This window comes from Palaemon carinicauda, chromosome 12 (assembly GCF_036898095.1).
Source record: "Palaemon carinicauda isolate YSFRI2023 chromosome 12, ASM3689809v2, whole genome shotgun sequence".
NCBI classification, from domain to species: Eukaryota; Metazoa; Arthropoda; class Malacostraca; order Decapoda; family Palaemonidae; genus Palaemon; species Palaemon carinicauda.
In genome coordinates this window covers 10,695,751-10,712,209 of record NC_090736.1, presented here as the reverse complement: position 1 = coordinate 10,712,209, position 16,459 = coordinate 10,695,751, and the positions used below count along the sequence as shown (strand labels likewise).

The following is a 16,459-nucleotide window of genomic DNA, read 5'->3' as shown; positions in this document are numbered from 1 at the left end:
GCATCAACTGCTGCAAGGGACACGAGAGCGTGCCCCCTTGCTTGTTGACGTACGCGACCACAGACGCGTTGTCGCTCGTCAGCACTACCGAGTGCTCTCTCAAACGGGCCTGGAAATGAAAGAGTGCTCTCGAGACCGCCATCATTTCCAGCACGTTGATGTGCAGGTGTTTCTCTTCTTCCAAACACACACCTGACACGACTAAGTCATCCAGGTGTGCACCTCAACCTTACGTGGACGCGTCTGTAAACAGACGGAACTGAGGTGGAGAAACCCTCTCATGAGGTTCTGCTCATTTAGCCACCAAAGGAGATCCTCCCTTACCTCGCATTCCATGAGGACCAGACGAGACAGAGGATCAGTGGCTGCTGACCACTGCTCCTTCAGACACCACTGAAGGGAGCGGAGATGGATCCGCCTGAAAGGAATAAGCTTCTCCAGCGAGGAGAAGGTGACCTAGGAGAGCTTTCCACTGGAGTGCTGGAAGTTGTTCCTGTGACAGGAACGGCTGCGCAACCTCTCTGAGTCTGCTGATCCATTCTTCTGAGGGAAGAACGCGAGCTACTGCAGAGTCGATCAGCATTCCCAGATCACCTTCTGCTTGGGAATGAGGTTCGACTTCTCGTAGTTCACCACGAACCCCAGATCGCGACAAACTGCCAGAAGCGAGTCTCGGTCCTGAATCAACTGCTCCTGCGAGGGAGCGAGAATCAGCCAGTCGTCGAGGTACATCAGTAGGCGGATGACCCTCGAGTGGGCCCAAACTGCTACCGCCGTGAACACTCGCGTGAACACTCGGGGAGCTGTGCACAGTTCAAAGCACAGGACTTTGAACTGGTACACCGTGCCCTGGAAGGTGAATCGGAGGTATTTTCGAGACGACCGATGAACTGGTACTTGAAAGTACGCGTCCTTCAAGTCTATGAAAGCATGAAGTCATACTGCCTGATGGCTAACAGCACAGTGCGAACTGTCAGCATCTTGAACGTAGTTTGCTGAACAAACTTGTTCAATGGTGAAAGGTCGATGATCAGTCTCCAACCTCCTGTCGCCTTCTCGACAAGGAAGAGATGACAGTAGAACCCTGTTGACTGATCGTGTACAACTTCTAGCGCATCCTTCTCCAACATTTTCTGGACCTCTGCCTCCATGCGCCTGGTGGATAATGGAGTCCTTTGAGTTGAGGCCCCATTTATCCTGTGCGGCCTGAACTTCCTCTGGTGGAAAGAGAGAAGTTGCAGCTCTAATAGGAGCGTTCCTGAGTGCCAGGGCTTCTCCTGAACCAATCTGTCTCGCCAAACGAGCAGCTACTGCCTCGCTTTTTTTGAGGATCAGACTGGCATTCTGGGTAGCAAGCTGGTCCAAGAGAAAAGCAACAGCTTTCCCACCAGACAAAGCCAGGTTCCTGTACTGCTCCATGTGTTCGGCGGTAGTGAGCTTGGTGTCCCGCGCAACACTGTGGCCATACCAAACCAGTGGTCGAGCCACAAAGCAGCATGGAGAGCAGCTACAGAGATGGACTCCATAGTTGAAATCTCAGAGGCCGAGAAGGAGACACTGGGATTTCAAGCTCTCGACCGAGGAACCTCCAGCAAGAGCTCTAACCTCGGGGTCGAGAGGGAGAGGACAAGGCACAGAAGACTCTGTGACATAGTACCTCTTCTGTCGCAGAAGTGGTTGAGCGAGAAGCTTGTTCGAACTTTGGCTCCTAAGCGAGTCACCAGGTCCTGCGATCTGGTCACTCACTCGGTCCAATGCTCGAGCAGCCTGTCTTGACCAGGGTAGTGTGATGGGCCGTGAACTGCCTTCTGGAGCTCCCCATAGGATCTTCAAGGCTGTACAGTTATCCTCAGACACTACCGCAAGAGGAGCTCTGAGGTCATTAATCTCATGCATGAGGTTAATGACCTCCATGAACAGCAACTCCACCTCGGGATCTTCCGTCTCTACGGACGGTGAAGGCGGTGGAAGTGGCTGATCCCTCGGTCCGGCTACATCCGTAGTTCTAGGGGACGCGACATGCTGCATGGGGGATGATATCCCCCATGAATACCCTCGCTCTGGTCCTAAGACCTAACCAGGCGTGTATTCAGGAGACAAGGAAGGACCCTGGTAGGGTTCATCCCCGACGGAATGCATCGAAGTTCCCACTGCAACCAAGTGCATGACTGGTCGCTGCGAGCACCACGAAGCTCCCAAAGGAGCTCAAGCGCGAGCGGGGTCGCTGGAAACTACAGTGCTCACACCAGGAGGTGTAGGCAGGTTAGTCGCGAGAGTGGCACACGCGGCCTCACCTGTTACATGGCCAGAAAGCATGGGGGTTGGCTGCATCTCGCGCGGCAGGTATGGGCGAGAGCTAGCCTGGTTGTGCACGATTGGCCCCCATGTCGCGGGCTGAGCCGCGAGGTGGCTCCATTCCGGGCCCGAGTAGCCTACTCCCTGCTCCCGCGACACACGAGTCGCCGAGTCAGTCCGCGTGGCTACCCCCATGGAGGTAGTCATGCGTACCACTGTGGAAAAATTAAAAGGATAGTTAAGAAAAAGTACAAATCATTTTTCATTTTTTTATTATATTATATTTGTAGGCTGTTATATTTTTGGTCCTTCAACTTTGTCTAATTACACTTTTTTTGCAGCACGCCCTACTCCCTGTAGGGTTTGAAGTGAAAACTAGAAGTTAAACATAAAGTGGCATAGAAATGTTTTTAGTGGCAGCCAAACTTTTATGCACTGTCAATGCCTAAACCCAGTTGATTGTTCATGCAGATAATGAACCACAGTGTTGCAGGGTTCTCCTTTAAGCTTGAAGTTTTTCCTGCCATAAGTCTGGAATTTTCTCTGGAATAATATTGCATGATCCTGCACCTGATTATGTTGCTAGTCAGCCTGGAGAAGACTGTTAAAAGCAAGTTTGCCTGGAGCTTCTAGTTTTGCTGCACGAATTGCAACCTTGTTTTATAATCCCTTTGATCATGAGGCAAGCTACTTGTATTTGAAGGTATCCCAAACAGATACCCGGCTAGGGTGTGTCTTTGTTCATACTTATATCTGGAACCCATAAGTGAATCCAGCATGTGAATAGTTCTTGTTTTTTTCTGTTATTCAAATAAATATTTTTTTTGTCTTGTTAACTCTTAGAGGGTTAATTCCTATGAGGCTCTGCCATGGATATATCTAGGTCTCTGTTTATGTTTTTTGAAGATATGACTTTTCATACTATAGTTTTGTATTTTTTTTTTCAGGAATGATATAAATTTTTTTGTTCCCTTTACAAAATAAATATTTTTCATTCCAATTCCTTTCACAATTATGTTCCCTTCTCGGCCACTGTTTTTTTCATAGTATCATTGTTTTTCCCCCTTTTTTTTTTTGTTTCTCAAATAACCTGAAAATGGCTTATCTCTGAAGAATATAATGCAATTATATATTTAACTGGGTCCCCTTGCCCAGTATAAATCAAGGGGTGATGCCCAGTGCTCCGTTCTCTTGACCCATTACCTAGATTTTTGGGTATTCCACCGTTTTACCTTTTTGTTTAGTGAATGTTGGAGTGTGGTCGCTATTTGGACATATTGTTCATTTACTGTTAAATCGTCACTGTCAAAAGACTCATGAAATAAGAAAGTCTTCAGTTTCCTCTTGAAAGCCTTAATGTCTTCAATCATTCGAATGTTTCGTGGGAGCTTATTATATAGTCTCGGGGCCGCATATTTAAAGGCTCTGGAGCCTAAAGTAGACATATATCTAGGTTCCAACAGTTTGAAGCCATCTGTAACTATTCTTGTGTCGACACGATTTGTTGGCTGCGCAATGTGTAGCAATTCTCTTAAGTATTTTGGACGCCCGGTTCTGATAACTTGGTGGGTTATTGTACATTTTAAATTCAATTCTCGCTTTAATCGGCAGCCAGTGTAAATCGATTAGTATAGGGGTGATCCTTTCTCTAGGTGGGACACTTTTATCAGTCTTGCTCCTCTGTTTATTATGTTTTGTAATTACTTAAGTTGCACTTTTGGTAAATTATAGTAGAGAGAGTTGCAGTAGTCAATCCTGGTAATAACACAGTTTATCACAAGTTTCTTTACAGAATTTTCGTCCAGGTACTTTTTTATAAATGCAATATTTCTTAAATGATAACCAGCAGTTTTTCTTACATTATTTATTTGGGCATTTTGAGACAGGTTACAGTCAAGAAATACACCTAGATCTTGAACTTTACTAAATATCGGCACAGAGTCATTAGTTATGTTCATTTGAATATCACCTAAGTTTCTCACGCTGTTTCTCTTGCCCACCACCATGAATTCAGTTTTGTTCACATTTAATTTTAGTTGTTTAAATGTCATTCATTCTCTAACACTATCAAGGATTTGGTTTAGAGTTTCAGTAGTATCATGTATATCATTTATGGAGAAGTAAAATTGTGTGTCATCTGCAAATAGTTTAAACTTCTCGCCATGCCTTTGTAACATTTTTGATAGACCAATAGTATAGATGCAGAATAAGATTGGGCCAAGTACACTCCCCTGAGGTACCCCTCTGTTTAAAGGTTCATATGCTGAATAAGAGTTTCCAATTTGTACAAAGTAATTTCTACCAGCCAAGTAGTCTTTTAGGTATTCGAAGGCTTGATCTTCAACGCCAATGGACCGCAGATCATTTAGGAGTTCATGCACCACTGTATCAATAGCAGCACTGAGATCGAGCAGTATTAAAGTATTAAGATACCACATTTATTTTCATCCATCATTTCTGGCATATCCTTTACAACAGAGCAGATGGCTGTCTCTGTAGAGTATTGTCTTCTGTAAGCAGATTGGTTGTCAGGCAAAGCTTCTATTACTTCTAAGTGGTTGACTAGTTGTTCAAGAATTACATATTCAAGCACTTTTGAGACAAAGGACAGATATGAAATAGGTCTATATGAGCTTAATTCCTGGTAGTCCAGTGCATTTTTCAGAACTGGTGTGACTATAGCCATTTTCTCAGATTTAGGGAACTTACATTCATCAATGCTTGCATTTGCTATTCTCATTATTTCAGCTAGACTAGAAAAGTCCATCTCTCCAATTACCTCAGATATTGGCATGGGATTGATCGCGCAGTTTGTTTTTTTTGCTCTCTTGATACTTCTGGTGATGTCATCTTGTGTTATGTCGTTAAATTGTATTAATTTTGTCTGTGTGCCTGGTGTCTTATTAATCTAATGTTGAGTATTTACAAATGACCTGGTTATGTTTTCAATTTTGTTTTTAAAGAATACTAGATAATTATTTGCTAGTTCCTGGTCACTGTATCCATCAGGTAGCTTCTTTTCTTTTACATTTCTCATACCATTCAGGAGACGATTTAACTTATTTATGTCTGTTGCTACTTCGAGGATCTTTCTCTAATAATATTCACTTTTTTTCCTTCTTAGTAGGTAGTTATATTGACATGCAGCAGTTTTGCATTCTACCCAAGTACTTTCAGTTTTTAACCTATTCCACTTTCTTTCTATACGTCTTTTTTCCCTCTTTTTTTTTTTTTTTTTTACCAAAGTATTTCCATCGAACCAAGGAGATTTTCTTTTACGGTTATAGTCTTTTCCATCGGTGGACACATGATATCATATTCACTTTTACTCACTTTATTGTAAGTGGTCATAAGACAGTTAGCACACTTAGCTCCTAACAGGCGTTGGTCATCATGATCACAGGGAATGTTGATGGCATCATTCATTTTCTTTGTAACTTCAATAAATACGGTTGGAGAAAAATTTAATTTATATCTAAAGTTTATTTTCTTTACTAATGCATGTGTCTGTAGAGGTAAACTAAACGTAATAAGTTTGTGTACTGGGGAGATAGTACATTTCTCTTTGCCTTCTATATCAGATACAATACAGTATTATTCATGTCATCACTTATAACCAAGTCTATTGTATCCCCAGTTAAAGTAGTTGTGCAGTCGACATTATTCAATAGTCGATATGATTCTAGTAACTCACTAAATTCAAAAGCGTCAGGATTTGATGCGTCATCCATCCAAAAATTGAAGTCCCCACAGATAAGTAATTAGTTTTTCTCCATGATAATCATCTCAATGAGAGCACCGAATTCTTCAAAAAAGATACTAGAGTTTGTTCTAGGAGGTTTGTAATTGTTACAAAGGATAATCTATTTTTTGGAGTAAATTTTATTTCTATATATTCAAAGCTTGTTACACTAATTCTTTTCAACATTTTGAGATTTGAGTAACTTTTATGAATAAAGAGTCCAACACCCCCACCAGACCTACCTTCTCTCGGTATGTGAAAGAAGGCATGTGTGGGGGGCGTTATTTCAGTGATCTTTTCCTTATCCAAGTTATTTAGCCATGTTTCAGATAATGCTCGTATATCTAAATATTTCTCGTTTATCAATTCTCAAATTTGAAGTCTTATTACCTACAGATTGTATATTTACATAACTACAGTTTATGACATCCCTAGTAACCATGATCAGTATTTTCCGCTAGTCTTTTCAATTCAAAGTCAAAAGCATTGCAGTCTTTAGAATTTACTGTATGGTCACTTGGTCTGTTTAACTTTGGGCAGTTTATACACTTTGACACTTACGAATTACACTCCCTGGTGGAGTGTTTCCCTAAACATTTCCCGCAGACTGTATCATCATTCTTAGACTTGCAATCTTTTTCAAAATGTCCATACCTCTGTCAGTGGTAGCAGGTGATCACGTGGTACCTATCATGAATGTTATAGATACCCCATCGTAACGAATCTTTGTCCCCATTATCATGAATAGCCCTCCAAACTTCGGGATCACATTTCAGCACATGGTGGGTGGTCCCCCCACCCCAGGCAATTTTTCTTCAAGACTACACTTATCTTATCTTCTATATTTTGGATATGGTCCAGGCAGCTATTTCTTTGAATCAAAGCATTTACTTCATCATCTTAATCATTGTATACATTGCATATCATTATTTTGGGTTTTAGTTTTCATATTTTTCTCGTTTTGGTGTCTGCCACCAACGTCTGAATTTTGTTTGCCACCTCTTCTCTGATCATATTGTTTGCAAAGTTTACAACAATATTTCCATTCGTAGTTGACCTTGTGTTAAGTATAGGAATGTCTTTAAGTGCTTGTTCAACCTCACGTTTTCTTTCAGTAATTTTAGTTGTTGTATTAGTTAATTTAATTATCAACAGATTTTTTTCCTTAACTTTGTCAGCAAATGTCGGTTTCTCCGGTTCTGGGTCTATCCATGTTTGCAGTGTTGCTTTAATTGATTCCATATTCATAGCAAGAATGTTAACTTTCTTAGTGAGGTCGGTGATCTGGGTGGAATTTGCTGCGTCTGTGCCAAGGTCCGCAAGTTTGTTTTCCAAGTCATCTATTTACGCATCTTGTTCGTTCAGGGCCAGATTACTCATGTTTACATCTTTTTGATATTACTAAATTGTTTTGTCTGGCATCACGTACGCAGTGAGGGCATAACCAATCTAAGTTATTCAGGTCAATCTCACTGATGGCTGCCACTATATGCACGCATCTCTTATGGCAGAGTCTTTTGCATTCACATACTATCCATTTTTTCCGTTCTCCATCCGTTTCATTACATTTGAAGCAGATATAGTTAGGAGCAGACATGGTGTAGTTTCTTATCATTTAGGTTTCTCCATAAGACTAACTAATATCTTTTCAATGATATTCTAAGCGAGAAATACAAAGCTAAAACATGACTCAGGGCATGAATAGCAGAGCTCAACACATGTCCACACTCTAGCACTGACAACTTAACAACTGAGCTGAACCGAATTCCTATATTAAATGATTACGAGGTTTGTAAATCGCGTCAGAACAAACTTTCTACATTATACTGAAACCGAAACAGTATGCAGCACCTCAGTGGGCAGTTTTGAAACTAACATACAAACTAAAATTTACTCAATGAAATTCAAGATATTAATCAACATTACACTAATTCCTGCTTATTTAGTTTTGTATTGTCCTTATCTCTTATTTCTTCTTTGCTTCCTTGACAACATTCTAGCAATTTTTTCCTAGATCTTGAAAGAATTACACATAAACAATTAGCACAATAAAATTACAAATATAAGTATATTTTAATCATGTGATTCATTTCATGGATTAATATCTCATGGAGAATGAAATATAAAAGATGTCAATACTATACCTGCTGGTAAGTTCTTAGCTCTGCATTAATTGGGAGTGGAATTTTATAGCTTTCTATCTTTGTTGGATCCAGCAGATGCTCGAGGAATTCCCTTTCTCGTAATTTCTGTTGCATAAGTTCAGAGCTCATGTCAGGGGGATCAGGCACTCCGCCTTCGAGCGGCAGCAATCGAATAAGGGTGGCAAAGCAGTGAGTTGCTAGATTACGGACATTACTGTCCTGGTCGCTCATACAACCTATGAAAGAAATGGAATTCTGAGTTTATAAAATGCTCTTCACAAAAAATCATGTTATTTCTTGCCAGTTAAAAATAAAACCATAAATCTAAGGAATGAACAACATGCCTCCAAAGATATTTTTATAAAGAAAAAATTACAAAATAATTCTTCCTAAGAAAAAAATAAATAAACTGGTTACTAACATGAAGGTAAAAGAATTACATTGATATCATGCATTACTAAAAGTATAAAAAAATGTTTATTACTATACTATTATATTCAGATAAACCTATCCCTCATGTATAGATCAAATCATTGTTTAAAAGAGAGTTTTTGATGTTAGCTGCATGACCCAAAAAGCTGTTAATGAAAAGTATTAGCATGGAGCCATACATTCAACAGTATTAACATTTATGTAAGCCAGTGGCAAAAAACCCCAGGAGGCTAAGTCACTAAGGATGACAAAAGAGAAACTAATGTTAAGAAACAAGATGCATCTCTACAACACAAAAGTTGCGAGAGATGTTATCTTCAGTGTGAGCTACAGCAGGGATGCCTTAAGCATTAGTTCATAAGGAATCTTGCATAGGCTATTCCAATCATCAAGTATTTCAGGTGGACTGGATTGGATTCATGAATATAGGCCATTGCTGGGGACTGTACGGGTATTCACTACCCAAAGGCAACTGGGGTAAATCCCCCAGTTTACACTATGAAGTAAAAGTTAAAGGGGATGGACATCAAAATAAAAGAAAGAAAGCAGTAACAGAGGTAAAGAAGGATATAAAGCAAGGTTAGCTAAGGGGGAAGGAACGCACCAAAGATCATTCAGTAATGTGTATAGTACATCACGTGAGGTGCTCTGAAAACAATAGCCTCTACAATTGCCACGCCCCACAGCTTCTTTTGACACTTCGGAAAAGAAGGATATTACTATTTAACATATAGTGACATCAACTAGAATAACTCCCTTTCCATTGTACATACATACATACATATACCAAGGCAATTCCCCCAATTTTGGGGGGTAGCCGACATCAACAAATGAAACAAAACTAAAAGGGGACCTCTACTCTCTACGTTCCTCCCAGCCTGACAAGGGACTCAACAGAGTTCAGCTGGTACTGCTAGGGTGCCACAGCCCACCCTCCCCTGTTATCCACCACAGATGAAGCTTCATAATACTGAATCCATTACTGCTGCTACCTCTGCGGTCATCTAAGGCACCGGAGGAAGCAGCAGGGCCTACTGAAACTGCGTCACAATCGCTCGCCATTCATTCCTATTTCTAGCACGCTCTCTTGCCTCTCTCACATCTATCCTCCTATCACCCAGAGCTTTCTTCACTCCATCCATCCACCCAAACCTTGGCCTTCCTCTTGTACTTCTCCTATCAACTCTTGCATTCATCACCTTCTTAGCAGACAGCCATTTTCCATTCTCTCAACATGGCCAAACCACCTCACCACATTCATATCCACTCTAGCTGCTAACTCATTTCTTACACCCGTTCTCACCCTCACCACTTCGTTCCTAACCCTATCTACTCGAGATACACCAGCCACACTCCTTAGACATTTCATTTCATTCCCCACAACTCCCATCCATACATCACAGTTGGTACAATCACTTTCTCATATAGAACTCTCTTTACATTCATGCCCAACCCTCTACTTTTTATTACTCCCTTAACTGCCCCCAACACTTTGCAACCTTCATTCACTCTCTGACGTACATCTGCTTCCACTCCACCACTTGCTGCAACAACAGACCCCAAGTACTTAAACTAATCCACCTCCTCAAGTAACTCTCCATTCAACATGACATTCAACCTTGCACCACCTTCCCTTCTCGTACATCTCATAACCCTACTCTTACCCACATTAACTCTCAACTTCCTTCTCTCACACTCCCTTCCAAATTCTGTCACTAGTCGGTCAAGCTTCTCTTCTGTGTCTGCAACCAGTACAGTATCATCCGCAAACAACAACTGATTTACCTCCCATTCATGGTCATTCTCGTCTACCAGTTTTAATCCTCGTCCAAGCACTCGAGCATTCACCTCTCTCACCACTCCATCAACATACAAGCTAAACAACCACGGCGACATCACACATTCCTGTCACAGCCCCACTCTCACCGGAAACCAATCACTCACTTCATTTCCCATTCTAACACATGCTTTACTACCTTTGTAGAAACTTTTCACTGCTTGCAACAACCCTCCACCAACTCCATATAACCTCATCACATTCCACATTGATTCCCTATCAACTCTATCATACGCTTTCTCCAGATCCATAAACGCAACATACACCTCCTTACCTTTTGCTAAATATTTCCATTGTACAAACAGAAAAAAAGATACCATTTTGCTTTGTAAAGATTAGGCTTGACATTTTACAAGGTTTCGTATGCATTGGCTACTATTGCTAAAACTACTCAATATCAGAGGCTTGGCTGCATAACTACCATGACTCCAAAGTTTTGTGGATTAACCAATAATAATAATACTATAATTCTGTATAGTACTGAGTCTAACAAAAGAAAAGACATAATATTAGAATTAACATGGCAGATTGTACAGTCTGGAAAAATTTGAATACATGTAAATTTTTGAATTATGAAAAATTAAACAGCATGGAAAATGAACTAACTAGACAATGGCTCTGGAGATTAACACCTTCAGGTTTTATCTAGAAATTTAAGATGAGAACTAGCTGCTGAAAACCAGACAGAACAATCTTCAAGAAATGGCAGAATAAAATAATCTAAACATTTCCTCAGAATTGGCAGGTTTCCACAAATCTTGAGGTTCAAAATATCCAAAAATATTTCAAGTAATTTACATTTTTCCTAGCTACACAAACAAGAGTCCTTTAATAGGGACATTGTTTTGGGGTGAGCTGAAGACAGTCATTAGAATTGTTTGAGTAGTTACACTGGTGGAACGTTCAGCTGGGATCCACAAGGCACTAGAAGAATTGGAAGACCCAGGCCTACATGGCCGAGAACTATGAAGCGCCAAGTAGGAGATGATGAATGGAGAGGTATCGAATTAAAAGCTCAAGATAGAGACGACTGGCGAAATCTAACCGAGGCCCTTTGCGTCAATAGGCATATGAGGATATGATGATGATGATGACACTGGTGGAGGGTGTGGACGGGAAGCCCCGGCCCTACCTCACCAGTATGAAAGCTTCACTTTTGACCATTCAGTCCAGGATCTAACTGAGAGGGGAGGTTGAGGAGGGAAATTAGGATAAAGAACTCAGGTTTGTATAGCTAGGAAAAATACAAATTACTTTTTAAATTTCTGATTTATTCCTATGCAACATACAGACTCTTGTCCTTTTAAATAGGGATACTTGCTGCTTGGTGGGTTGGAAGTCCCCCTAGAACTGAAATGGATGGTTCTTTTTCTTCGCTGGAAATGTCCAACCATCTGGTCCTGTATGAAAGCAAATGGTTGATTCCAGCAACCTCACTACAGAGGGAAATGGCAGTCTCAACTCAAGTGTGGTGTTCTCCGGTGAGAACGAAGGAAGACTTTCGATACTTATAAAGGAGACATCTCCAAAAGCAAAAAGTCATCCTTTTGCTGGAATTTGACACAAAGGATACATGTGAAATTACAAAAGGATCTTTACAGATTAAATTATCAGGTAATCCAGTGTGAGTATCATGACCATAGACCGGTAGGAGGAGAGATCCGCCTCTTGTCCCAACCAGGAGAGGAGTGAAGCTAGTCTTGCAGCAGCTCGTAGTATTGCCCAGCAATGAAGCTGCCTACTAGCCTATTATATAGTTGCAAGTTAGACACCTTTGTCTTTCTCTTTGGTCATAGAAAATTGAGTAAACCCCATATAAATGACCCGAAAGTTTGTATCAGCAGAGGAATAATATTTTAGATTACAGGTAATGTAATATAAAGAAATTATTATCTAGACACATCAAAATCTAACTACTTTCATCCACGAGATTAATAGCTTTACTATATAATAACTATTTTGTAACTCTAAATTAAATAATACAAGTGTTTAAGTGTCTTTTAATTATTCAAGTTCTATAATTTAGGATTGGTAACTATAGATGAAAAGTACAATTGTAAATTATTTTCTTCTTGAGCATGCTGACATGGCTCTTATACCATTGTTTATTTCTTATGAATTATTATTATTACAAACTAAGCTATAATCCTAATTGGAAAAGCAAGATGCTACGAGTCTAAAGGCTCCAACAGGGAAAAATAGCCTAGTGAGGAAACAAGGAAATAAAACTACAAGAGAAGTAATAAATGATCAAAATAAAATATTTTAAGAACAATAACAATATCAAATTAGATCTTTCATATATAAACTATAAAAACTTGAGAAAAACTAGAGGAAGGGATATAAGATGGAACAGCGAGCCCAAGTGTACCCTCAAGCAAGAGAACTATAACCCAAGACAGTGGAAGACTATGATACAGAGGTTTTGGCACTACCCAAGAATAAGAGAACAATGGTTTGATTATGGAGTGTCAGTCTTCTACAAGAGTTGATTACCATTGCTAAAGAGTCTCATCTACCCTTACCAAGAGGGAAGTAGCCACTGAACAATTACAGTGCAGTAGTTGACCCCTTGGGCAAGGAAGAATTATTAGGTAATCTCAGTGTTGTCACATGTATAAGGACAGAGGAGAATGTGGAATGAATAGGCCAGACTATTCGGTATATGTGTGGGCAAAACAAAATAAGATGTAACCAGAAAGTGGGATCCAATGTAGCACTGTCTTTGATATTTCTCTTTACCATTTAATTATCAATTTCTTTAGGGTTGCAGCATTCTGCTTTTCTAACTTTGGTTACACCTAGCATTATAAAAAATAATGATGATAGGGATAATTCTCTAACACGATGAAGATGTGAACAGACAAACACACTAAGACTGGAAAATACAGTAACTAAATAAAAAATAACTGGGCTACACATACCTAATAAAGGCACAATAAGAAGTACGATGTAAGGCACAACATCAAAACCAAGCCTGTTGATTGATGCAAAAATACACTCGATGGCTCCTTGTCTACGATTATCTTTCTGGACAGCTTCAAGAGAAGGAATAATATTTAATACTATGTAGGTCATTGTTGACACTGATAGGACAGTGGCCAAGGCTCCTATTACTCTAGTAGCCATATGTCGAACAGCAGCATACTGATGATACAACCATACCTCTAATTTTGGCATCTTCACTTCCAGCTGAAATTTAAATAAAAAAAATGGTCCAGTCAATCATGACATTTACAAATAAGCCACAACAGAATCTTATAAAGAATTTCTACAACAGTAGTTTGTATATATGCCCAACATATACTGCATAACTTTTGTTCTTACAGATTACTAAGTAAGTAATTTTTAAGTATTTTTTAAAAATAAAACACCATAATTTTAACACAGCCTATAATGCATGATGGAACAAACTATATTGCAGTGATAATTTTTGGTGAATCTAATAATGCTTAAAGTACAAATAACTAACCTTACTTACAAAAGCTCCTAAAATTCACTGAAAAAGTTAACTAATTGATAAAAGTCAAGCTTGAAAATATTTTACCTTGGTTAATAATTTCACATGAAGTGCTGGAATTACAACTTCCAAAAGCTGCAACCAGTTAATCGCAGCCTGCGAAGTTTCCAAAGTTACATCCGAATTTTCAAATAAATCAAAAGGATCATAAATTAGACTCCACAGCTGGGGCATCTTCTGAGGAAGCTCTTCACCAAAGTAACGTGATATATGCATCAAAGCGTAAGTACAACCACGTCTTTGAATTTCCGCCAATTTTTGATTCTGTGGAAAAAAGTTCATATATTTCACTTACTATATAAGAAAATTAAAAGGAGAAATAACAAAAACAACATGAGTTACAGAAACAGTAATGATAATGGTAACCTTGTCATCATCAGCAGGATTTAAACTAATAGTGATAAATAGTTTAACCTCTGCCTAATTGTGTGCGTTAATGACTGTGCAAAAACCCCATGAAAGTGGTCAGCGAGATATTCAGCGACACGTGCAATCTCTATGGGCCACAAGTCAGAGTTCTGCCTTTTTTGTTTCCAAAAATACCTCTTCTGCAAAATTTTAAAATAGTTTTTATGATCTTATTTAACTTAAGCTTGAATTTGATCATATGAGAGAGAGAGAGAGAGAGAGAGAGAGAGAGAGAGAGAGAGAGAGAGAGAGAGAGAGAGAGAGAGAGAGAGAGAGAGAGAGAGAGAGAGAGAGAGAGAGAGAGCAGGCATGCTTGCATATTATATAAAATGGAGGGTTTAGCAGTGAAACAAAGTTTTCATGAAAAGACTATTTGAAACATGATATATAGACATTCTGCTTGCCAGGAATACAATAATCTTAATTTCCAAAATTCCAAGCAGAGTTTGCAAGTTTGCTTCTTTTAACCAACTATCTTGATAATTAGTTCATGGCTTGAAGACATTCCTTGATTTCAAAGGATGAATGATTTGTATAAGAGCAGGAACAAATTTATTTTCAAAATATTTTGGGTCATTTGGAGAAATAGCAAGTATGTTACCATAATCTTTTTAGGTATTATTCTTCCAATAATTGTAGTCCATCACTATCCCTGATCTAAGTTCACTTAATGTATTACTTCTTTACGTACAAAAGTGGAGGTGATAATTGGGGCCACTTTAAAATTTCCATTGCAATTATAATATCTATGCTTTTCATTATTTATTTGACCACTTTCTTTTCCCTTTGCACATTACATTTAATAAATGTAATATTTCTTATTATCATTTTATCATTGTTTATTCCTATTTCTTGCTGTTTCACTTACACCTACTGTTTCTATATACAGTACTGTACTCAAAAGATGTTACAGTACCTCTAAACATAATGTTATGTTAAAATTTCATTCAAATGTTTTCTTAAAAATAAAGTCAGAATAAATGAAAAAAAAACTTACTTGTGAATCAATAATGGCTTCTGTAACATCTGCTGGATCCTCAACCTTAGCATTTGCAGGTGGTCTTCCTGGACCACGGCCAGATATAGACGAAGTACGGCGAAGCAAACGCTCAGCCTCCTATGAAAAAAAAAATGAACAAGAGAGCAAGATTTAAAAAAAAAAGTAGGATGAAGATTTATTCTTCCATTACCACAATATTCCTTAATCAATACAGTCGTAAAGGCTCAATATGAAATTATAAATTCTTAAAAAAAAAAAAAAAAAGTTATAGTAAATACAATTTTTGCGGGGGTTAAGTATGGCATCTGTGAAATTCTAAAATTAACAAAATTTAGTGCCCTAGGGTATGTCGATTTATCAACTTCCTAACTAAATGGCCACTACTAATACTCTAAACTTGCTTCATTGTTTTCAAATAGTTCACTGACTGTAACTATAGTTTATATTACAAAAACATTACAGCACAGCATTATACAAATTCCTATTTTTACACCTTTTCCTTAATAATCACATGTAACATTAAATACACTTCAGTACAGGTACTTCTAAATTTCATCTTATTTTCTTCACAGTACAAAAGTTTAAAGGTTTAAAGGCCACTCATGAATGGCAGATGCAAGGGACAGTGACATTGCCCTATCGAGCAGGATAATGTCCTAGAGACTGACCATATATACATATGATCAGCGCCCAAGCCCCTCTCCACCCAAGCTAAGACCAGGGAGGGCAAGGCAATGGCCACTGATGACTCAGCAGATAGACCTATAGGCTCCCCCGAACCCCCCATCCTTAGCTCATAAGGATGGTGAGGTTGCAGTCACCAAAGAAACTAACGAGTCTGAGCGGGACTCTAACCCCGGTTTGGCGTTCACCAGTCAGGGACGTTACCACATCGGCCACCACAACCTATGAAATAACTATTTAATCTTATTGCTTCTTCAATACTGTATATAATTTTGTTATATTCAATTTCTACTTTAGAATAATTTCCCTCTACCTTCTCATTACATTAAATCTTAATTCATTATTTTTTTTATTTTCCTTCCTTTCATTATTTTTATCTAATCATTTACAGCTTATT

General features: G+C 39.0%; 1 protein-coding gene across 1 annotated transcript in view; it reads right to left on the bottom strand.

Annotated features, from left to right (window-relative positions):
• The window catches only part of Hel89B (histone acetyltransferase 1), a 203,128-nt gene that overhangs the window by 77,143 nt on the left and 109,526 nt on the right, over positions 1 to 16,459 (bottom strand). Inside the window, exons 20-23 of the mRNA XM_068384403.1 lie at positions 15,376 to 15,495; positions 13,998 to 14,234; positions 13,375 to 13,642; positions 8,182 to 8,417 (exon numbers count right to left, since the gene is read on the bottom strand). Coding sequence (XP_068240504.1) covers positions 8,182 to 8,417; positions 13,375 to 13,642; positions 13,998 to 14,234; positions 15,376 to 15,495 — 861 coding nt within the window. The remainder of the gene's footprint in view (positions 1 to 8,181; positions 8,418 to 13,374; positions 13,643 to 13,997; positions 14,235 to 15,375; positions 15,496 to 16,459) is intronic.